The 22,386-nt window shown below is 47.2% G+C and overlaps 1 protein-coding gene across 16 annotated transcripts; it reads right to left on the reverse strand.

Annotated features, from left to right (window-relative positions):
* Positions 1-6,884: 6,884 nt before the first annotated feature.
* On the reverse strand, positions 6,885-21,140 carry Sf1 (splicing factor 1). Of its 16 annotated transcripts, none has more exons than XM_057777129.1 (13): positions 20,719-21,140; positions 18,847-18,975; positions 15,663-15,738; positions 12,675-12,827; positions 12,383-12,472; positions 11,900-12,083; positions 11,695-11,810; positions 11,485-11,592; positions 10,352-10,532; positions 9,830-10,082; positions 9,492-9,546; positions 9,201-9,380; positions 6,885-8,439 (listed from the first exon to the last, which is right to left on the reverse strand). In XM_057777129.1, exons 1-13 carry the CDS (start codon positions 20,747-20,749, stop codon positions 8,190-8,192), a joined length of 1,806 nt encoding a protein of 601 aa, XP_057633112.1. In that variant the 5' UTR covers positions 20,750-21,140; the 3' UTR covers positions 6,885-8,189. The 16 variants fall into 16 exon arrangements, with proteins under 16 accessions (XP_057633112.1, XP_057633116.1, XP_057633107.1 ...); XM_057777133.1 differs by having other exon boundaries at positions 6,885-7,793; positions 9,492-9,551; XM_057777124.1 differs by having other exon boundaries at positions 9,492-9,551.
* Between the last annotated feature and the right edge of the window lie 1,246 nt (positions 21,141-22,386).

Here is a 22,386-nt window from a genome sequence, read left to right on the forward strand (position 1 = left end):
GGTAGGGCCCGTAAGTTCAAACCTTTTCCTATTTTTCTATTATTTATTTTGATGCAGGGTCTCACTCTGTATCCCGGACCATCCTGTAACTTGCTATGTAAACCATATTAGCCTCGAACTCACAGAGATCACCTGCCTTTACCTCCAGAATGCTTAGGGTTAAAGGCGTGCATCACCACACCTAGCCAGGAGTTCAAGTCTTGCTTGGGCTACAAATAAGTGTTCAGGCCAGCCCGGGCAACTGAGATGCAATCTCAAACTAATACAGAGGGCTGAGATCTGGCTCAGGATCAGAGAACTTGCCTAGGCCCTGCACTCAGTTCCTAGCACCACAAAACCCAACAAACCCTGGACAACAGGACTGAGGTCTCCCCATGACCCACTGCAGGCAAGATGGTGGCTGGAGGCTTTTCCTCCTGTTCCCACCAGGCTATACAATGGGAAGGGACTGTGTGTGCTAGATCCTAGTTCTGTGACTTCCAAGAGCCTATTCTGTCCCTTCACTTTACCTGTAGAGCCTAGCCCTCAGGCTCTCCCTTCAAGACTTTGGTGGCATTTGCAGCTCACATACTATCTTGCTGTTGTGTGAATCTTGGACTCCTTTATTAAATGCATACATAGTCTTGAATAAAATTCCTGCCTCAGCCGGGTGGTGGTGGCGCATGCCTTTAATCCCAGCACTTGATATGCAGAGGCAGGTGTATCTCTGTGAGTTCAAGACCAGCCTGGTCTACAGAGTGAGTTCTAGGACAGACTCCAAAGCAACACAGAGAAATCCTGTTTTGAAAAAACAAAAGCAAACAAATTCCTGCCTCATCAGCTGTTACCTCCTAACTTAGGTGAGGAGGGTCGGTAAGGACAGCCATTTTCAAGTCGAGCTTCTTTGAAGGAACAGAACCTAGGCCCTGAGGCTATTTCCAAAGCTAGCTGTGCCTCCAGGGTAGCAAACTGACTGACAGGGAAGAACTGGGTGTTCTACTCTGAGGGCAGAGCTGGATAGCTACAGGTACTACTGCACCGGGTTCTGGGATAGCCATACCGTTTCTGAGAACTTTCTGACCTCCAGTAGGCAGGGTTTTGGAGTGCCCAAACAGCTCAGTGTGTGGCCTAACCTACAAGTCTTCAGGCTAAGCTGTTTCTGCCCCTACCATGGGCACAATGCCCTGCTTCTATTTCCTGGAGCCAGGTTATCAAATACAGAAGCCAAGAAAACACAGGTGCTTACACAGGTGGAGTGGGAGTATAGCTCTAACAACTTTTTTTTCAGTGCCAGGCAAGTGCTCTACCATGGAGCTATACCCCCACCCTTTCATTTTCAGTTTTTTTTTTGTTTTGTTTTGTTTTTTATTATCTTTTCTCTGTAGCTTTGGAGCCTGTCCTGAAACTCGCTCTGTAGACCAGGCTGGCTTGAACTCACAGAGACCGCCTGTCTCTGCCTCCCAAGTGCTGGGATAAAAGGCAAAGGCGTCAGCATCACCACCTGGCCATTTTTAGTTTTTTAAAATTGTACTTACCATTGTGAGTGTGGGGCTCACATGGTACACATAAGGGGGGCAAAGGACAATTTTGGAAGTTGATTCTCTCCTACTTCGGGTTCCAGGACCAAACTCGGATCGTCAGGTTTGTGCTTCTACCCAGTGAGTCCCATTTCAGACGCTCACTTTTCAGATGTGTATTCCCATGATTTTCATGCATGTGTATAATGTATTTTGACCAGATTCACTCCCCGTACTTCGCTCTTTCTTCCTTTATTGGTATTTTGTCTGTATGTGTGTGTGTGTGTGTGTGTGTGTGTGTGTGTTTGGACCCTTGAGTTAATAGCTGTGAGCTTACTAGTGGCTATGCCACTACAGAAAATCTCTTCCTCCCCCAGCAACCATTCAACTACCCAGAGATCATCAGGGAGATTAGGGCCTTGTGAATCTTTTCCCTTTCCATGACAGGATGGCAAGACCAGTCTTGTGCAGGTAATCACAGCTGCTGGGAGCTCAAGGTTGCCACAGCCATGTCATACCCTAAAATGGCACCCCACAACACCCCACTCATTCCCCCGGCTCCTATATTCTGTCCCCTCTTCTGCCATGTTCTCTAAGTCTTGGGGTAATATAAATATAACATTTATAACATTTATTACTAAGCACTCATGCCACTTATCCTCAGCATTTTGACCAGTTAGGAATATCTGCAGTTAGCACTGTGCCCCCTCCCTCCCATGCAAAACGAAGCTATGGGCTAGAGATGGCCAGCAGTTAAAGAGCACTTGAAGTTCTTCCTGGGGACTCAAGAGTTGGTCCCAAAACCTTTGTCAGGCCGCTAACCACCTGTACTCCAGCTCCAGAGGATCCAATGTCCTCTTCTGCCATCCCTGTTGTATGTACAACAACAGTAAATTGGCTGGGCATGGTGGCTCACATCTTTAATCCTAGAACTCAAGGGCATGCAGACCTCTGTGAATTAAAGTTGACCTCTAACCTATGGCCACAATTATTTCGAAGGAAGTTTGATGAGATCATCCAGAGCAGTTCACAAAATGATAGCAGTCACTTCCCCAGTAGGGCCTATAGCCTTCCTAACCACGAACATTGAATTCAGCTTACAGTACCACATGTGAATTTCTTCCTGCGGAGGCTTGATATTTCGAAGTGGTTAATTACCTCCAAGAGACTTGTTCCTATTGCACGAGTCCACAGCTGGGTAAAACTGATGACAATACTGTCCCGTCAGTCTGAATAGAACCTTTCAGCACTACAGGGCTGGCCTCCACACCCACTTCTAGCTTTTGATCTGTCTTGTAACAAGTGGTCCATCGACACATCTTGCCGTCTTGTTCTGGTGAGCAAACAGCAGGTGTGTGAATTTGTATAATTTGTCCTGATTTTTGTGTGTGCATGCTAGAGGCGACACAGGGTCTCACTGAAACTGGAGCTAGGATAGTGATCAGCATCCCATTCATCCTCCTGTCCCACAGCTAAATTATGGGTGCATGTGCCAATTTTACATGGGTTCCTGTGCTTGCATAGCAAGTGCTCTTTCCTACTGAACCAAAAAACAATGGCAGCTCTGGTTCATCAGTGGTTTTTAGACAAATTTCACTCTGTAACTCTGACTGACCTGGAACTATACACCCCATGCTGGCTTTGAGCTAAGGGATCCATTTGCCTCTACCTCCCAAGCGTTGGGATCAAACCACACACCAGACTTGGTCATCAACTTTTAGTTTGAGACAGGATCTCATGAAGCCTAGGATAGCCTTCAACTCTGTTACAATTGCTTCTCATCGTCCTTCCCCTTCTAAGTGCTACAATTGTAGGCACGTGCCACCATAACATCCAGGCTTAAGTCTTCCACACTGCTTTCATTTTTCTAGGGGTAGGGAAAGATGGGGTTGATAAAACACAGGACCCCGGGGATTTTGGGCAAAACAAAAAGGCATTTTTATGCTATTTTCGGTGTGTATAGATGTTTATTGTTAGTGTGGGTGCATGTAGAGAACAGAGAAGTCCCAGCACCCACCTCAGAAGACAGTCCTGAAACACATCCTCTCACTGGCCAGTGAGCTGTAAGAATCCACCCATCTCCCATGTCCCAGCACCGTCACCACACCTGGATTTATTAAGATTTTGTTTTTTGAGACAGGGTTTCTGTGTAGCTTTTAGAGCCTGTCCTGGAACTTGATCTGTAGACCAGGCTGGCCTCGAACTCAAGTTATCTGCGTGTCTTTGCAGACAGGGATTAAAGGTGTGTTGTAATAGGAGCGGCGGGGCTAAGTTCCCGGCACCAGGCCGCCCGCATGGCTTATGCCCCAAAATAATTACACGGAAACTGTATTCTTTTAAACACTGCCTGGGGCTGGAGAGATGGCTCAGCGGTTAAGAGCACTGACTGCTCTTCTCAAGGACCCGGGTTCAATTCCCAGCACCCACATGGCAGCTCACAACTGTCTGAAAATCCAGTTCCAGGGGATCTGACACCTTCACACCAATGCACATAAAATAAAGTTAAATAAACCATAAAAATTAAAAAAACAAAAAACAAAAAACACTGCCTGGCCCATTAGTTCCAGCCTCTTATTGGCTAGCTCTTACATATTGATCTAACCCATTTCTAATATTCTGTGTAGCACCATGAGCTGGCTTACCAGGAAAGATCTTAACCTGCGTCTGTCTGGAGTGGGAGAATCATGGCGACTCACTCGGTTTCTTTCTCCCAGCATTGTTTTGTTTACTCCACCCACCTAAGGGTTGGCCTATCAAATGGGCCTAGGCAGTTTCTTTATTTAACCAATGAAATTAACTCCTCCATCAAAGGTGTGCACCACCACCCAGCAATTTATCAGTTCTTGAAATTCTCATTTGTTTTCATCTCATATCCATGCTCATTCACACAGTTTTGTGGCTCTTTTCTTTTATAAAAACATACTGTGCCCAGTCTACAAAGCAAGTTCCAGGGCAGTCAGGACTGTTACACAGAGAAACCCTGTTTTTTGTTTTTCAAGACAGGGTTTCTCTGTAGCTTTGGAGCCTGTCCTGGAAAGAAACCCAAAACCTAACCCCTGCACCTGAAATAACCTACTGTGGTAGTTTGAAATGTAATTGGCCCCCATAATCTCACAAGGAGGCCTTATTGATTGGAGAAAGTGTCACCATGGGGCTTTGAGGTTTCCTAAGCCCAGTGCCCCAGTTCACTTGCTGTAACTCTCAGCACCATGACTGCTGCCATGCTCTCCACCATAATGGACTGAACCTCTGAACTGTAAGAGTCACCCCAAATAAACGTTTTCCTTATAAGAGTTGCCAGTCATGGTGTCTCCTAAGGCACCACAGACAATTTATACAACTCATATACCCTTATGTGGCCCTGGCTGGCCTAAAACTCTAAGATGGCCTCCAATTCAAAGACCTTCCTAACAGCCTTCAAAATGCTAGAATTAAAGGGTCTACCTGGCATCTTCACATAGGTTCTGAGAATCAAACAGGCCATTAACAGTTGGCAGCATTTGAGCAAGGCACATCACCATTTCTTGATTTTCAGCCTACATTTCCACTATACCACCCCCTGGAAGGTTACAGGGGCCGGAGTTCAGCTTCCTTGGTAGAGTCACCCTCAACAGCCATAGCTTGTTATCCATACTACCAACTCACACCTCAATTGTGGCCAACATGCTGGGGCCATAGAAACCTTTGTGTTTTCTCCAAGTCTACACACAGTTTTGCTGCAAATCACCTCCGCCATAAAGCATAGCCCATCTGACCTGCTGTTCTGTGGCACAGGTCTTCAGGCCTGATTCTTCCTCTGCTACCAAGCCAGCCCCTACCCTCACACTCCCTTTCTAATCCAACCCACAGCACAACACACAGCAACAGCTGTGAATACAGTCCAATAAACTTGCAGACCACATCGCATTACATGGCCAAAAGGTTGTACAGCCCTGCCAAATCTAAAGGCCATGCATGCTTGCCAGACTTCCTGCACGGTCTTTCTGGGACCACCATGGCAGGGCTCCCTCCTTTAATCCTACATCCCATATTTTCAGCATAAGACCTGCAATCTCAAACATACCTTTTTGTCTCTACCTTTTCTGTCTCACCCTTACTCAGGGTCATGGGTAGTTTACTTCCCAGAACCCTGAAAACACATCTACCCTAGACTAACTTGAAGTTGTTTTTGCTGGACTAAGTTTCTAACTAGAAACCTGGCCTCCCTCTCTGAACCAATGTTTTATTTCTGCAAAGCACTTGTCTTAAGTCTCAGGAACAAAAAGAGACTTCATGCTGACCTTTTCTACCTGTTACGTCCTAGCCCAACACCAAGAGGGTGGGGGTACTGTCTGCCATCATTAGAAACTGGCCTGAGATTTTCCTAAGATGCCATAGACCAAGTGGGTGTTTCCCACCTCCTAAATACTGTCCGCATGGGTAAGTGCTCTCTGAAACTGTAACAAAGACTGGCAGTAGGGTGAGAGAAGGGAGCCACAGAAGCATACTAACCTCCCCTGGGGGAAGGGGCGGGGAGACGAGAGGATAGCTGAGCCGTGGTTAAGTCATTTATTGATTTTATTTCTAAAACCCACATAGCGCCACTTTTCTGCTTCCAGAGCTTCAAAGAGCTAATTAACCGCCCAACGAGCCCACCAGGGAAACCAAGATTGTGAGGGAAGCAATGAGGTGAAGCCAAGGTCGAAGGGGGTGGCAAGGCCCTGCCCCCACCATGTAAGGTTAAGGACAAAGGGAAAAACCTTTAGTTTAGGGCTTGGTTAGGGAACTTCTAAGGGTGGGATGTAACACCTGAGGTGGGATACTGGACAGACCAGCAAGAAAGCTCTGCCCAGTAACAGCTGCAGGAGCTGCCCAAAGACCTGGCTCTCACAAAGGCAGGAAGGGTAAAATTTTTGGGTACCATCTAAGTATTATCTACTACCCAAAATAGAACAGATTGCAGAAGACCCTACGCAGAGGTGCCCACTTTGCACAAGGGCATTGCATTTCACCCCCAGCACTCCCCCCAAAGCCTGCAGCGTTGGCAGGCTGAGAGTCACCATCAGAGAAAGAAAAAGGCAACTTGGCGGTTTTAATTATAGCAGCTCTGTGCCTGACAAGCAGGATTAGTTGGTCTGACCTTTAGTGTTGATGACTCCCCAGGCCCAGGTCCTTAAGTCAGGTGGCAGCCAGTAGACACAAATCTTAACTAGAGCTCAAATATGGAGGTTAGAGCCCCAAAAGGCCTTCAAAATGACAGATCACTGAGATATGAAGTGAGCCTGGTTCTCAGTTACATCAATGAGAAACAGGGTAGGGGGTTGAAGCCAGGTGTTAAAACAGGTAGGTAAGGGAAACTTTGGTACCGTTGGTAGGGAAAAGGAAGTTTAGAAAGAAAAGAAACAGACCCGGAAAACCACACTGCTCTTTTATTCAATGGAACATTCCCCCCCTTTAGTGCAGTGTTGAATCAAACACCAAAAAAAACAAAAAAAAAAAACAAAAAAAACCCCACCAAAACAAAAAAAACAAACAAAAAGCCCAGAGAAATTTCTGTAGATAAACCAGTGAAAAGAACGCGCGTTACACATTATTGTCAACATAATCACTCCATGAAGAGGGGGCAAAGAAGCTGAACGAAGAACAAGGGGCACAAGCCCCAGACACTGCAAAACATCTGGACATCTGGGGTCAAAATAAAATATAAAGGGAAGCTTTCCAGGAAGAAGAGAAGCAAATGGTATCTGAGGCAGTTTAGGTGATCAGGAGCATGGAAGACTCCAGGCTGGCAGGCAGGTCTATAGTGGCTTGGGCTGTCCCACTTACTGCTGGCAGGAGTACAGGAAGATATGAATCCCAGGGCTGGATTAATCCTATCTAGTAACATCTAAATTCTCAAGATGCTTTAAAAGGTGGCAAAGATAAACCACACAGGACCCGCCTTCACAACCAAACTTGACATTAATGGCCAAAGTCTGTGCCTAACCATTTGCTCCTCTCTCCTTGGGGAGAGAGGAATGGAGACAAGGGAAAGGATTCTATCTGCAGCAGAAGACCGGGGAGAGCATCTCCTTGGACGGAGTCTGAAGAAAGGAAAAGATAAGGAAATAACAAAGGAAAAAGATAAAAATTAATAAAAATTTCACAATATGGAGCCAGCGTGTTCCGATTCCGTCCACAAAAATAACTCAGGCTGCTTTGCCGAACCATCCTGTCCACCAAGGGCGCTGCTGAGGCTGTCTGCCTGGAAGGGTCACCAATGGGCGCGGAAAGTCCTCACTCTCATGGCTCGGGCCATCGCTGCCGCGGGGAGGGATCCTGGCGGCCCGGTTTGGGGAGAGGCAAAGGGAGTTGGGTGAGGAGAGAAGAAGACAAAGAAGACACTCGATGCTACAGGGCGCCAGGAGAGCCCAAGCTGGCGCCCTTACTACCACTTGCCCATTCCCAAGCGAGTCCACAGTCACTTGGCCCAGCCCAGTGCGTGCACACACACACATGCGTGCACACACAATCACATGCGTGCATCCCAATGTCTGGCTCCATATGGTGAGGTTCGGCGTGTGTTTAAACGAGACCAACTCTCTATGTATATAATATATATTTTCTTAAAAAAAAAAAAAACAAGTCTAGTTCTGTGGTGGAGGCGGTGGGGGAGCTGGAGGCATCCCGAAGGGCGGCATGCCCGCCACCCCCATGCCCATCATGGTGACAAAGTTAGAAGGGTCCATGGGAGGCGGAGGAGGAGGGGGTGGGGCATACATCATGCCGGCGGAACCAGGTGGCGGAGGCGGCGGAGGGGGAGGGGCCCCGGGCGGCAGAGGCGGCTGGACCCCGGGGGGCAGGGGCACCATAGTGGGGTTGCCTTGCATCTGAGGGGCTCCTGGAGAAGCTGCGGCAGCCGCCTGCTGCTGTTGCCATGGCGGGATGGACCCTGTGCCAGCGCTCGTGGTGGTAGTCGTCGTATCTGGGGTAGTAAAGAAGCCCAAGGTCACACGCGCTGGGGGTACACCGCGGCTCTCTGCGGCTGCTGCCTTGGGATGGGGGTCGAGGGGCGCCTGCTCCTTCCTTGGCATGCGGTACGGTGGTGGGGGGCGGGCGGGCAGGGCTGTCCTGGTGATGGGAGTGGAGGGGTGGGCAGGACTACCCTGGGGTCAGCCTCATGGTCTCTGGGCTTCACAAAGTAAGCCCTTTGTCACCAATGCCCCTGGAGGGGCTAAGGGGAAAGTACCAGACACAAGAACCGGCTTTGACGTCCCTCCGCCCAGCCGCCGCCACCACCGAACGGCACATTCAGCCTCAAACCCACAGCTGCTCTCTCCCCCACTGACCCCTTCCCTTCCTTATCTCTGCAGTCTCTCAGGCCCAATCACAACCCCCTCCAGAACATGCATGCACCATCCCACTCTTGATTCCGCGCACAAGGCACGGCCAAACCAGCAGCTCATTCAGCAGATTAGCCTGGGCTTCTGGTGCTCTGTCTACAATGGGAGGCTCCCCTCCAGACCTCCCAAATCTCTCCCAAACACAACCACACCAAACATCAGCTCTCCTCCCCAAGACATTCCTTTGGGCCAGACAGCCTGGCTTTCAACCCCACTGCCCTTGCTGAGACCAAAGTCTCCTCACCCAAGGTGTCTCCAGCCCACGTGAGATATGAGGTTCTCTTTCATCTCAGCCCCAGCCCACATCCCACCCACCCCCACAAGCCCAAAATATTCCACTCACTTTGCTGCCATGGCAAGGGGGTGCTGGAAGCCATACTGCTGCTGGGCGGAGGGGGTGGCGGAGGCTGCTGCTGCTGCTGCTGCCATGGAGGAAGAGGACCAGAGGGAGGAGGCGGGGGCTGCCCACTGGGAGGTGGCGGAGGCGGCGGCATCATGCCCATAGGCGGCGGCGGCATCATACCTGCAGGCAAACAAAGAATTAGAATTAGGCTTTTGAGAATGGGAGACCCAGGCTAGTGCTCCCACTAGCTTCCATGGCCCTAGACAGAAATCCCAAAGAGAGTATATTTACCTTTTCCTTGATGCAGGCGATAGACCCCAGAGCCCACAGGCGTACTTCCCAGGTACTGATCTTGATGGAAGGAAAGAGCAGGGACTTAGCAGGACATTTGAACTGGTCAGGCGAGACATCCTCGATAGCTTTCTCAGTCATACAGCTGTCTGAGTCATTAACCTCCCAAAAGTTCAGCCGTAACAGTAGGTGGACCTCCCCACACCTCCATAAGTCTAGGTCTCAGCAAGATTCAGACCACTGACTAGCCATTCAGTACTGCTTACAGCTCAGAACCACTTGGTATGAACCTATCCACCCCCACAAACCCCAAGGTTTCTGGTCTGACACTTACTTACCCATTGGAGGAGGGCCATGATGCCCAGGTGGGTGGGGGCCCTGGTTCATCGGTGGGGGTGGTGGCTGCATCCAAGGTGGTGGTGGTCCATTTGGGTTGTGCTGCATGGGATGTCCACCATGCCCACCTGTCAGGCTGGGTAATGGGTGTGGGAAACTGTGGGGGCCACCTCCAGGCCCACCAGGACCACCTCCATGCATGCCATGATAGGGCCGATTCTCTGAAGGGCCAGAATTCATCCAGGGTGGGCGACTCTGCGTTGTAGACATGAGAGACTACATGAGAGCATTTCCTGCTAATGTCCGTGCCTGCTCCCTCTGGTGGCAACATTGTTCTTCTGACTATGTCAGAAGACCAGAACACGAGGACAGGCAGACTCCTTCCACAATGGCCAGACATCCCAGAAGAACAATGTTGCCAGCTATATATCCACCTCTAAGTTTTATCTTAGCCATACATAGCTCCTGGTCTCTCTATTGAAGAGAATGGGGGAGCTAGACCAAAGAATTGTCCCAGGGCTCACCGGTGGTGGTGGGTTGCTGGCAGGAGCAGCAGGTCTTGGTGCACTGGCCAAGGGTGTGGTGGCAGGTCCAGAGGTAGAGCCCACAGATGCAGGGACAGGAGCTTCCCCTAGCTCAGCCATAAGGGACAAATATTCTTTATCCATCCGTGCTTTATCCTGAGCCGACTGAGGGTCACCAGGCCTAAAGTAGGATTGGAAACACAAAGAAAGGAGAAAATAGAAAGCTCTAATTCAGTTCAGCGAAACCCTCCCCCCTTTTCTAGCCCTTTATTGGAAATGGTTCTCCAAAATCCATTCTGTTATCACTGCCAGCCACAGTAGAGGCCCTGGGTTAGAAGTGACCACCACCATACCAGACCCTCACCCCTCATGCTTTATCAAATCCTACTTCTAAGTGGCTGGAGAGATGGCTGAGCATTTACTGATCTTGCAAAGAACCTGGGTTCAATTCCCAGCAACCACATGACAGCTCTCAACTGCCCACCATTTCAGATCTAGGGATCTAAAACCCTCTTCTAATATCCGCAGCCACTAAGGCACACACAGTATATATACAGATGCAGGAGAAAAACTCAAATCAAAAAAGACAAAAAAAAAATTCTACTTCCATCTTCCTTAAGAGAAGGGAATTTATGCACAATATAGAGAAACTACATGTACACCTCCCCTAAAAAGGATCATATGGAAACGAAACCCCTTAAGGTATTGGGGGGGTGGGGAGCAGGGTTGTTTGTTTTTCAAAACCAAGTTTTTCTGTGTAGCTTTGGAACCTATCCTGGAACTCGCTTTGTAGACCAGGCTCAGAGATCCACCTGCTTCTGCCTCCCTAGTGCTGGGATTAAACTCATGCACCACTGATGCCCAGCTAAAACCCCTTAGTCTTAACAAATCTTAAGCAGTGAATGTGAATATTCACCCAATGGAAACATTTATAGCCAGAGTGTAAGTTTCTGGACAATAGTAAGCTCTACACATTTCTAGTCCTCAAGTTTAAAACATACGCCACCCAACCACACCCACAGGAAGGATGCCACTCTAGTACACAAGATGAACCACAAGCCAGTAGCGGAAGGAGGATCCTGAAGACCAGTGGGCTGCAAGGGAGCCAACTTCTAAAAGCAGCCAGACCTCACCTCTGAAATTTGCAATCGGAGGCAATGTGGCCAGCCCCTCCACACTTGGTACACACGGTAGTATTGGTAATGCTGCGTGTCTCTGAGCTCTGCCAGGGTCTTAAGATCCTGTTGAGGTAGAGAAATCAATTTGAAGACCTACAGAAACCACCTTTCCACTTCAAAATGTTCTTCAGGTTCCTATGCAGTCTTCTCAACATTACCACTGACCTGTTATCATCTTCCCGTAGAGTGCCATTCAAACGAGCCAACTCCCGAAGCTGCATCTTCCGTAGATCATTCTGGTCCTCTGGGGTCTCAATACCCTGCTTCAGGATGTTTCTGATCTATTAAGACACACCAACAGCTGTCAATAGTGCCTAGGGCCATCACCTAGGTTTCCAGCAAGAAGTCTCCTTCTGGGATCACCACACACCTGTTCTACTGCCTTTTTGACATTCTCCATTGTATTGGCAGTGACTAGAGCATGAAGAGGTTCATCCTCTCCTGGCAACATTTGACCATCTTTGCGCCCAACTTTCCCCTCTTTCACAGATCCTTTCCCCCGTATCATGATCTTGGCATTGCATTCCTTCTCAATGTTCTTCAGAGTGTTCCCTCTATCAAAAGGCAGAAAAGATAGGGTCTATATATATTCAATGCAAATTCTTATTTCAGAGTAAAAACACTGAGCTAAATAGTCATTGGTAAGAAACTGCAAAACACATAACACCAAGACCCCTCTACCAAGGACTACTGAAAATTCTACATTAAGGTCAGAAACAGCATTTCAGAATTTTAATTTTCATAGAAAAAATGGAGGTCTGTGTATTGAATTTACGGCATAATTAAAAACACCATACCAAAACCCAAACCCAAAATCTAAAACCCTGGGTACCATAGACTAGTAATTACTCACCTAGGCCCAATTAAGAGACCCACAAAATTGATTTCTGGATACTCATCTTGGGGGATCATTACTTTATCACTCACACGTGTTGCTGGAGGCCTAAAGGAAGAAAAGACTATCAGCATCTCTATTGCTGGGAGATAGTACACATAACCAAAGCTCTTCTAAAATCAAGTATATACCACATGAGAATTAAGGACAATTTGGGCCAAAAAGTGAGTAATAAACCAGAATTGTCCAAGCAGGTCACATATGATCTGAATGTGCCCTTGTCCCAAACTACCTGACTCTGCTTGCTTACTTGTAATCTGCAGGTGGTTTAAAGTCTGGGTTGAGAGCAACCATCTCTGTGATAAGTGTGTGTCGCTCCTCTTCAAGCTTTTTGCGGGTACGGAACTCTCGAGTATTAAGCCGCTTCCCCTCACTGTTGTAGATTGGCTCAGGGGAAGGGGACCTGCGGGAGACAGAGCCCCATTACTGCTTGGCCCCTCGCTCCCTTTGCTCCCATATGGACTATTTACAAGTCTCCCCAGCCCCTCTGCCTCTCAGATCCTAACAAAACTCTTCGGAGGAACCGACCATAACGTGTGCTATTCAAGATCGTGTGGAATGGGGAGATAAAATCTGACTTAACATCAAGCAATGTGGGGTATATGTGAGAAAGGGAAAAAGTCTTTAACTTCTAAAAGTGACTGAGGAAGGGTCCAGTAAAGAGAAACCTTTGGACCGCAAGTGGCAAGAACAGTATCATCCTCTGGAGGCTTCTTGCCAAATGCTTTCATTTGAAAAAATTTATAATAACCCAACTTGATGAACCACAGAAACCCAAGTTTAGGTGAACTGTGTCTATTAGGAAGAACACCTGTACCCCTGCCACACAGTGAACACAAACTTGTTCACCCAAAGCAGCTGGGACTCAAGCTACTATAGCTACTTGGCCCCCACAATGGAGAGAAATGGTGCAAGGCTTCGTCTCTGCTTTTCCTTCAATGGCCTGGCTGGCTGTTCGAGGTGGGGAGTCTGGGTAGAGAAAACCGTTAAAGTGCTAACGCAGCTTCTGCAAGAGGCTGCAAATGCAGATTTAGTCAAACACTTGTCTAGGGTCTGAACCTGCCAACAACAAGGGGGAACTATAATTCTCCGCCAGAGTTTACAAGTCCAGAAAGCAGAAATTTCTCTCTCATTTTTAAGGAGTAAAATGCTGATGCTACAAGCAAAAAAAAAAAAAAAAAAAAATATATATATATATAATGATAAAGTGGTCACTTTACCACAGCTAGATTTTGCGGTAACAAAAAAGAGAAGTTATACTCCTAGAATTCTGAGTTAAGATTACAAAAAGGACCATAGCTTGATACTCTGTATGAAAATTTAGTAGTAGCTGCAAGAAGGGAAGAGACCATGTGGATCAGGTTATTTTAAAAAACATCCTGAAAAGTAGCCCCGATTCCTACACCCTTGGTTTAGTTGAATTGTGCCTAGTTGGAGAGCAAGAACTGAACTCGGCTGCTCCCACTGTCTTCAGCCTAAAGGGAACCATGTCATACCAGGTTACACACACGATGGAATAAAAGGTCAGGTTTGTTCGTGGCTAATGACGGCTAAATGACACCTCCGTTTCTAGCATCTGTACGAACTGTTAGCACAATCCAATCATAGTGAACACAAGCAAACATCCCCAACTCATTATACTGTCATCTTACACATTTAAGTCTACAACAGGTTTTAAAACACTTTAATTGTGCAAGTTAAGCAACATCAAAATAGCAGAAAGTGGCTTAATTTTGAAATACACCTTCTTAAGAAATCATCTTAGTAAGGTAGAAACTCATGTATTTCCCTCCAACCTGGGCTTAAAAGCAAAAGCAATCAGGCATTATCGCCTCTTTCAAATTTGAGCATATACAAGGAGGAAAAACCCTGCTCTGTTTTTACTCATTGCTAGCATGCCCACCCCATTGCTCTCTATAATTGAATGTTTCTGGCTAAATACCAAATTGTACCAGAACCAAATCGGCCTTTTAAAGGCTTCATAACTCCATACCCATTTAACCTCTTCCCAAACTGTGGAAGTGAAAAGCAAAAGCTAGCAATCTAGAGGTTAGACTGGTCGGACTTCTTCACCTAGAAGAGGCATCAGAGACATCAACTGCACTCTAATCCCAGTTCTCCAGGAAGCAAACAAGGTTTGTTAAAAACTCAACCTTTGGAGGAATTGCCTGGTAACCTGTAGACATACCATTAAAGGGGAAAAGGCCAAAAAGGCACTAAACAGTTGTGGTCTATAACCTACAATGTAAATCTCAAAAAAATTAAAAAATAAAAATCTTCAAATCAAAAAAGAAACATAAAACATAACTTTCCAATCAAAATCTGTATGTAAAAAAATAACAAACTTGATAAATAAAAGAAGGTCAATATGGAGAAATCATTAAGTTCATTTGTTTCATGGCAAGGGGCAGCAGAACTGTGTGTAACTTCTAAAGCCAATACCAGAATAACAAAAGCCAGAAACACTTTTCAACTATACTACATGCACTGAGATTTCAATGGAAGCTTATTGTCAATTAAATGACCAGACTTTAGCTGTTCGAAGATCAGCCAATAAAATACCACTTAGAAAGTTCCTCTCTCACATGAACTTTTAACTTTTCAGAGACGAGAGAAACTGTAAACTGAAATGATATGACCACAGCTGTTTGAGGCCCACGTTCCCTTTAAAAAAGAAAAAGTAATTTAGGGGTTGGTTGTTTGCCTTTCCCTCCCAAAACCCGCAGGCAATGGCCAAGCCTGAAAATTAATTGGCAATGAAGGAAGTTGGTTAGAAATCTCCTGATTTTAAAACAATCCCAAAACCTCAAGCAGGTAAGACTTCAACAAGCTTGGCCTGCTCAAATCCAGTGATAGTTAAAAAATACTCTCACATCCCTGCATAATTACCATGAGAAAAACTGCCCCCTGTGCTTTCAGCCAAAGCAGCCAGTGAACGGCAGGTTAATGGCTACCCCCCACTGTCCCTAGGGGTGGGTAAATTTTCAGGTTAAAATCTACATGCTTATCAGTTAGAAACCAGTTATTCATTTCCTTTAACTCATTCTCTCATTAAATTCCATTCCAACTTTTCTAACTGTTGACTGAACATACACATTCTGCTAAATAAACCCTGGTCAGAATACCAGTCGTCTTAACTAGGATTTTATTGAACTGACACAATATGTTGCCACCAGTAAAAACATATTGAGAAAAAGGTAAAAGCGTTACTGTCAGCTGGTTAAAACTGTTTCCCAACCTGTCCTCAGGGTTAGGGGGGATGCCCAGGTCTCCTGTGCGCAGTTTACGAGTCAGGTCTTCTATCTGTAGTTGCACTGGAAGAAACCAGGTTAGGAAAGAAAAAAAAAGGATGGAAAAAAGACAATGTTACCAAAAAACATCTCAAATCTCAATAACAAGCATGAAGAACTCGGAGACTTTGAAAGGGATGACTGATCAGTGACACACTGAGGCAAAAACCCCCAACCACCTAGCAGCAGGAGTCCATTTACATCTACAGTTAATTTTCACTTCAAAATGGTTATCACTTAGGAAGCAAACAGTTTGTGGGAAGAGGGGTTAGCAGTTAAGACTGTTCACTACAGCTTACAATTGCAATTATCAGGAGGTAGTCACCTCTTCCCCTCCCCACCAACACTTGCTTATTACAATTGGCATCCTGAACCAACACCATTTAAGATCACCAGTACCTGGTACCCACCAAACTCAGGGCAAGACTTAAGTTTCTATTTCTTCAATAAATTTTAAACACAACCCAAAATTACTCAGTTAACATGGGCTAATAAAATAACAGCAGTTGAGCAAAGAGCATTTTTATTAAGACCAGGTTTAAATTCTTTAGGCAAGACATTTAATAATTCAACACCTCACAAATTTGTACATACACTTTCTATACAACCAGACCTGTCCTAAGAGTCCCCAAATACCTGTAACTTTCACTCAAATATTGAACAAATCACATACCTTTCTTTTTATAAACCAGTGAGTCTAAGTAAGATTCTGTAAGGTTATTTTTTACTTTGCTTTCTTTTGCTTTTGGCTTTTTTGTTTTGTTTTGTTTGAGACAGGATCTCTGTGTAGCCCTGGCTGTCCTGTAACTTGATCTGTAGACCAGGCTAGCCTCGAACTCTGGAGACCCATCTGCCTCTAGAGTGCTGGGATTAAAGGTGTGCACCACCACTGCCAGACTTGGTTTTTTGAAGCAAGGTCTCAAAGACGGCCCTGGATATCTTGGAACTCACTAGATAGACCAGGTTGGTTGGTCTAGAACTCAAGAGATTATCTGCCCCTGCCTCCCCAGTGATTGGATAAAAGGTATGCACTACTACACCTGTCCATGAGTTTATTTTCAGACCACCTACTGATGTGGCAGGAGTGTTAAAAAGATGGAAAGTGAAGGTAAAGAAGAATGCATGTGGCCCTAAAGTTTGAAATGACAAGAGATGAGGGTTTCACTAAAAGCTTCCAGTAACTCAGGGGAAATGTAACACAACAGTAGTATAGCAGACCTAGAGCAGCTTCTTCAATAAGGTGCAAACTACCTCTCCTGTATCTTTATCACGTGCCAGGTTTCTGAGCAGGTTGGAAGAGCATGGCTTACTTATAATGCATAATTAATGCACACCTAAGTACAGATTTTTTGGGGGGTGGGGGGCTAGAGACAGGGTTTCTCTGTGTAGCTTTGGAGCCTGCCCTGGAACTTGCTTTGAAGACCAGGTTGGCCTCAACCTCAGAGATCCGTCTGCCTCTTCCTCCCAAGAGATGGGATTAAAGGCGTGCGCCACCACCACCCAGCTTTTCAAAACAGGATTTCTTTTTGTAGTTTTGGCTATCCTGGAACTCTCTGCATCCTGAGTGCTGGGATAATTGTAATTGTGCCTGGCTGATAACCGTTAACGTATGTGTCACAGGGTTATACACAACATCTCCACCCTAAAAACATGGATTGTTAATTTAACAGTGAGAGGATACTGAGGCCATCTGGACAAAATGTATGCCATGGGACACAGTTGCTATCCAAGCTCCTTTACTCCAACAAGTTCTAGCTTTACAGTCAGACATTAAACTCAAGAACTTCAGATAAAAGTAACTACCATAGGGCAGCCTCTTAATTGTGGGATCTAACTTGAATATCCAGAACTATATAAACCAGAAAAGCTGTTATCTCTCATAAAGCAAAGAACCTAATCCCAGCACTTGGGAGGCAGAGGCAGGCGGATCTCTGTGAATTCGAGACCAGCCTGGTCTACAAGAACTAGTTCCAGGACAGGCTCCAAAGCCACAGAGAAACCCTGTCTCGAAAAACCAAAAAAAAAAAAAAAAAAAAAAAAAACCTATACTAGCCTCTTCTATCTACCTTGATGTAAGATGTAAACAGTCTTTAAGGGCTTAGTGCATTAACTAGGCCCTCAGAGGAAGAGAAAGAGCATTGTAAAGTATTAAGTGTTTCTCAGATTCTGTGTTCTTGGGCTATGACACCACCAGGGGGCATTTTACAAGGTTGGAAGGTCCAACACTGGTCTAATGACACCTAAGGGTTGGGTAAACAGCAACAGTAAGAGAAAGTAGTGTTAGTAAGTATTGTGAGAAGCAGACAACTCCAACGCCTCAAAACTCTCAGCCATCTAAAAACCAGGAAATGAAGACCTCCAGATTTAGACCACATCGGCCTTGGAGCTGTGCATGTGAAGACCACTAGGTTTCTGCCCAAAGAGGATGTTTATTTGGTTAGTTGAAAATGTTTATCAAGTGCACTTTGAGACAACTGGACAGAAACACACAACTTGTATTAATGACCTTGGTTTCTGAGTAATTTTGAGGTTCAATTTCAACTCAACTGTGGACAGTAACTCAATTTTTTGAAACCCTGCCACCACTTCATTTCAAAACAAACAGTAAACCCTTCCCAGCAGAGTCCTTTAAAGGTAAACTACAAGAGCCTTCATTTTTAAGAAAGGTCTCTAAAAGATCAAACAAGAAAAGATGCTGAAAATGGGTGAACTGTAAATACTTTCAGAGCCACTTTTTGTTTGAACTGTTTTGTAAACCTATAAAAAAAGCAAAATCACATTTTAGGGAAAGGAAACCATGATATTATGGTGAAAGGCCATACTACAAACCAGGCACCTAATTTACAATACCTGCAGTGTTCTCCACTGGGGCCTGTCCAGAGGCCGACAGCATGCACCTCATCAATGAGCAAGAGCAGCTGAGAAGTGGGCTGCTTAGTAAGGACTATGTGCTGCTGAGAAGCTACAGATGCAGGACTGGTCAAACAAACCACAGTTTATGCCAAAGCTATAAAAGCACACCTGATCACACCACCTTGTCCCAAAACTAAAATCTCAGACTTTCAACAGATTTGTCACTCAGAATAAGCAGTACAACCTGAAGATGCACCTGGATGCAGAACATGTATTTACCTATGTAAGCTCGCTCTTGTTCCCGTGTCAGTCCAGGGGGGATAACTGTGGGCATTCCTGGAATCACTGTCTTCTGTTCCATTGTGTCTTGGTTCCAACGGCTCCTCTTCCTCTTCTTACTTGGGAAGTCTAAAGACAGACAACAGTCCATCAGGCAGAAATATGAACCATGAGAGTGACTACCAACAGGGAATACATGATTATTAAGACTGAAATAGAAATCCACCTAAAATTTAAAAGGAGAAAACTCTCACAGATCAGAGAAGAAAATTAACAGCCGTTAAAAGGTATCTGGTCCTGTCGGGAAAGTTAAGAACACTTCACGTTTACCTTCATTTTTCCTGGATAAACTTGCTAGAGAACGTAAATATGAGGACCAAACTTTCTCTTGTGGTGTTGGGAACACCCAGGTCGCTGCAAATGCTAGACTGAAGCACACCCATTCTTTTTCTCTTTTTCTTCTGTTTGGTTTGAGACAGGGTCTCTCTACATAGTCCTGGCTATCTTGGAACAATGTAGACCAGGCTGGCCTCAACCTACCTGCCTTCTGTCTCCCACATGCTGGGATTAAAGGCAAGGGCCACTTCATCCTTGCTTCCAACTTTGGTAGGAACATAGACTGCAAGAGCTAAGCACATGGACATCATCAATTCTGGAAAATCCAGACTACGGAGCAGCAGGAGACTAAATGGAAGAGGTCACAACCAAAGCTCTGGCTCCACATCACTAAGGGAAACGTCCCATCTGAAGGACTATTCTCACACGTGGGACGATCAACACTCACTTTTCCTGACCAGTGGACACTTGTCATCAGAGCGCTGACGTAACATTCTTCCCTGCATTTACCACAGGTTTTCTATTTCTCAGGATTACAAGCCACGAGAAAAGCTTTTTAAAACAGCCCGGGGAAAGCTGGTCACTGTGAGAGCCTTCTAGAAAACCAAAGGAGATAAACAGCCTTGAAAAGAAAAGAAATGGCCGGACGGTGGTGGCGCACGCCTTTAATCCCAGCACTCGGGAGGCAGAGGCAGGCGGATCTCTGTGAGTTCGAGGGCAGCCTGGTCTACAAGAGCTAGTTCCAGGACAGGAACCAAAAGCTACGGAGAAACCCTGTCTCGAAAATAAAAAAAAAAATAAAAAAAAATAAAAAAAAAAAAGAAAAGAAATGGACCCAAGCATCACTAGAAGCCTTCCAAACTGGCCTTACTGCAAACAAGGAGATACTCTTATCACGGGACTGGTCCCCCTTTCAGGTTCCTAAAATCGTAAAGGGGGCCAACCACCCTCACATCGTTACGTGCACCTTTCTACACTCTCCTGTCCACACCAGCTCAGGGGGCAACAGGTGGCCTCGTCAAGCTATCACAATTGCGCCACAAAGCCTGAACGCCTCACTGCGTCTGCGCAAAGGACGCTCCCTCCCGCCCTTCTTCCTCTCACGGCGCGCGTGCGCACTCGAAGCCTCTCAAACCAGGCCGCGCGTTCCCGGGGCGCGTGCGCCCGGACCTGCCGTGCACGCGCGCGCGTCCTTGCCGCCTAAAACCGCGATCGCGTGCCCCTCCGCCGGCCGGTCCGGTCCGCGCGCCGCCTCTCACGCTCTCTCGGCCCGACTCACCTCCTCCGCCGCCGCCGCCCGGGCCCGGCTGCTGGTCCTGGCGCGGAGGCGACACTCGCTGGAAAAGCGGCCGCGCGGGGGCGGGTGCTGTGGCGGGTTCGAGGCTGGGGGCGGCGGCGGCGCCGCTAAGGAGAAGGCCGCCATCAGGGCCCCCAACAGCGATCCACTGGCGGCGGTGGCCCGAGCGCCAGCAGGCTCGGCTCGAAGCCGCCTTTGGGCCCAGGAAGCGGGGGAAAGGCCTAGCAGGCCCAGCTTACCCAGCGGCGTGGCGTTCGCTCCGGTCGCCATGGCGCCCCAGGGGACCGGCACCAGCGGTTTCTCGTCCTCGGCGGCGGCTTCTCCTTCGCGAACCTTCCGGGGGGGAGGGGACCCGACTATGCTGCCGAGGAGCGCGGGGAGCCAGTCCTCTCACGCGGCGGGCGGCGGCGGCGCCAGACGCACAAAGAGGGAGGAGAGAGGACGCGACGGGGGCGGGCTGGTGGCGGCGGGACCGAAGTCTGGATTGGGCCGCCCGGAGGTGAGCTCGGAGTCAGCGGCCTCCGATTGGTGGAACGCTAGTCCTTTCCGATACGTGTCGGGATTGGCCGAACCGTTAGACCAGGCGACGAAATGGCGGCGGGGCCGGGTGAGCTGGGAGGTGTCGCAGCGCCCACTTCATTTGTTACTGCGCGGACTGAGCTCCCAGGCCGGAGAGGCGGGGGTTGACACGGGACAAAGTCTATGACGTAGGGCGAACGGCTCGCTCATTGGCTGAAGGTGATGGAGTCAAGCGCCTCGGCGTCGTAAAGCCACCGGATTGGCTGGAACGTCTCCCCTCCCCCAGGGACGAGTTGCTCGGGAATCGGAGAAGCCCGAACGAAGAGCGGGGGGGGGGGGACAGGAGGTGCGCATGCGTAGTGAGGCCCAGAGGCCTCAAGCCCTTCGCCGGCGGGGCCGGAGCGGAAGCCCTAAGTGACGTTGGTCATTGTGCCAGAGGTAACCCAGGAACCGTGGGGAAGGGGCGGGCTCGAGTGAACGAACCGGATGCGTCGCCGGCGCAGGTAGAGAAGCGCTTCCTGTTTTCTTCAAAAAAATTAAAGTGTTATGGAATAGCTCTAAGTAGGGCTGTGGGGTGTTATGTTTTGTTTTGTTTTTTTTTAAGATTTCATTTTATGCAGGGCAGTGGTGGCGCACACTTTTAATCTCAGCACTAGGGAGGCAGAGGCTGGCAGATGTGTGAGTTCGAGATCAGCCTGGTCTACAGAGTGAGTTCCAGGACAACCAAGGCTGCATAGAGAAACCCTGTCTCGAAAAAAAAAAAATCAAGATTTGAAGTGATGGAATAGCATATAATATCAGATGAAAGACAACAAGGCGGGCGGTGGTGACTCACACCTTTAATCTCAGCACTCAGGCGGATCTCCATGAGTTCGAGGCCAGCCTGGTCTACAGAATGAGTTCCAGGACAGGCTCCAAAGCTTCACAGAGAAACTTTGTCTCGAAAAACTAAACCAAAACAAACAAACAAAAAGTCTGTCTCAATAAAACAAGTCCAAGTACTTTTTTTTTTTTTTTTTTTGTTTTTTGTTTTTTGTTTTTCGAGATAGGGTTTCTCTGTGGCTTTGGAGCCTGTCCTGGAACTAGCTCTTGTAGACCAGGCTGGTCTCGAACTCACAGAGATCCGCCTACAGAGCTCTGCCTCCCAAGTGCCACCACCGCCCGGCATCCAAGTACTATTTAAAAAAAAAAAAAGACAAGGTAACCAAAGTATGGCCTGTCACCTGAGTATTTGAGCAGCTGAGACAGGAGAGCTGCGAAGAGTTTTGATACTAGCCTGAGGTACAGTATATCTGTCGCCAACAAAAATGAAAAAAAAAAAATTCATGCCTCTAATCCCAACTTTTACAAAGGAAAAAAATCAGGCGCTCACAGGCATTCTTAGGACG

This window comes from Chionomys nivalis, chromosome 8, assembly GCF_950005125.1.
Source record: "Chionomys nivalis chromosome 8, mChiNiv1.1, whole genome shotgun sequence".
Lineage (NCBI taxonomy): Eukaryota > Metazoa > Chordata > Mammalia > Rodentia > Cricetidae > Chionomys > Chionomys nivalis.

Coding starts and splice junctions, on each gene's coding strand:
- Sf1 (XM_057777123.1), bottom strand. CDS start 20,749: ATGGCGACCGGAGCGAACGCCACGCCGCTGG. Junction 18,976..20,718: donor AGCGAACGCCACGCCGCTGG/GTAAGCTGGGCC, acceptor GTCTGTCTTTAG/ACTTCCCAAGTAAGAAGAGG. Junction 9,381..9,491: donor TCGCCTGCATCAAGGAAAAG/GTAAATATACTC, acceptor GTTTGCCTGCAG/GTATGATGCCGCCGCCGCCT.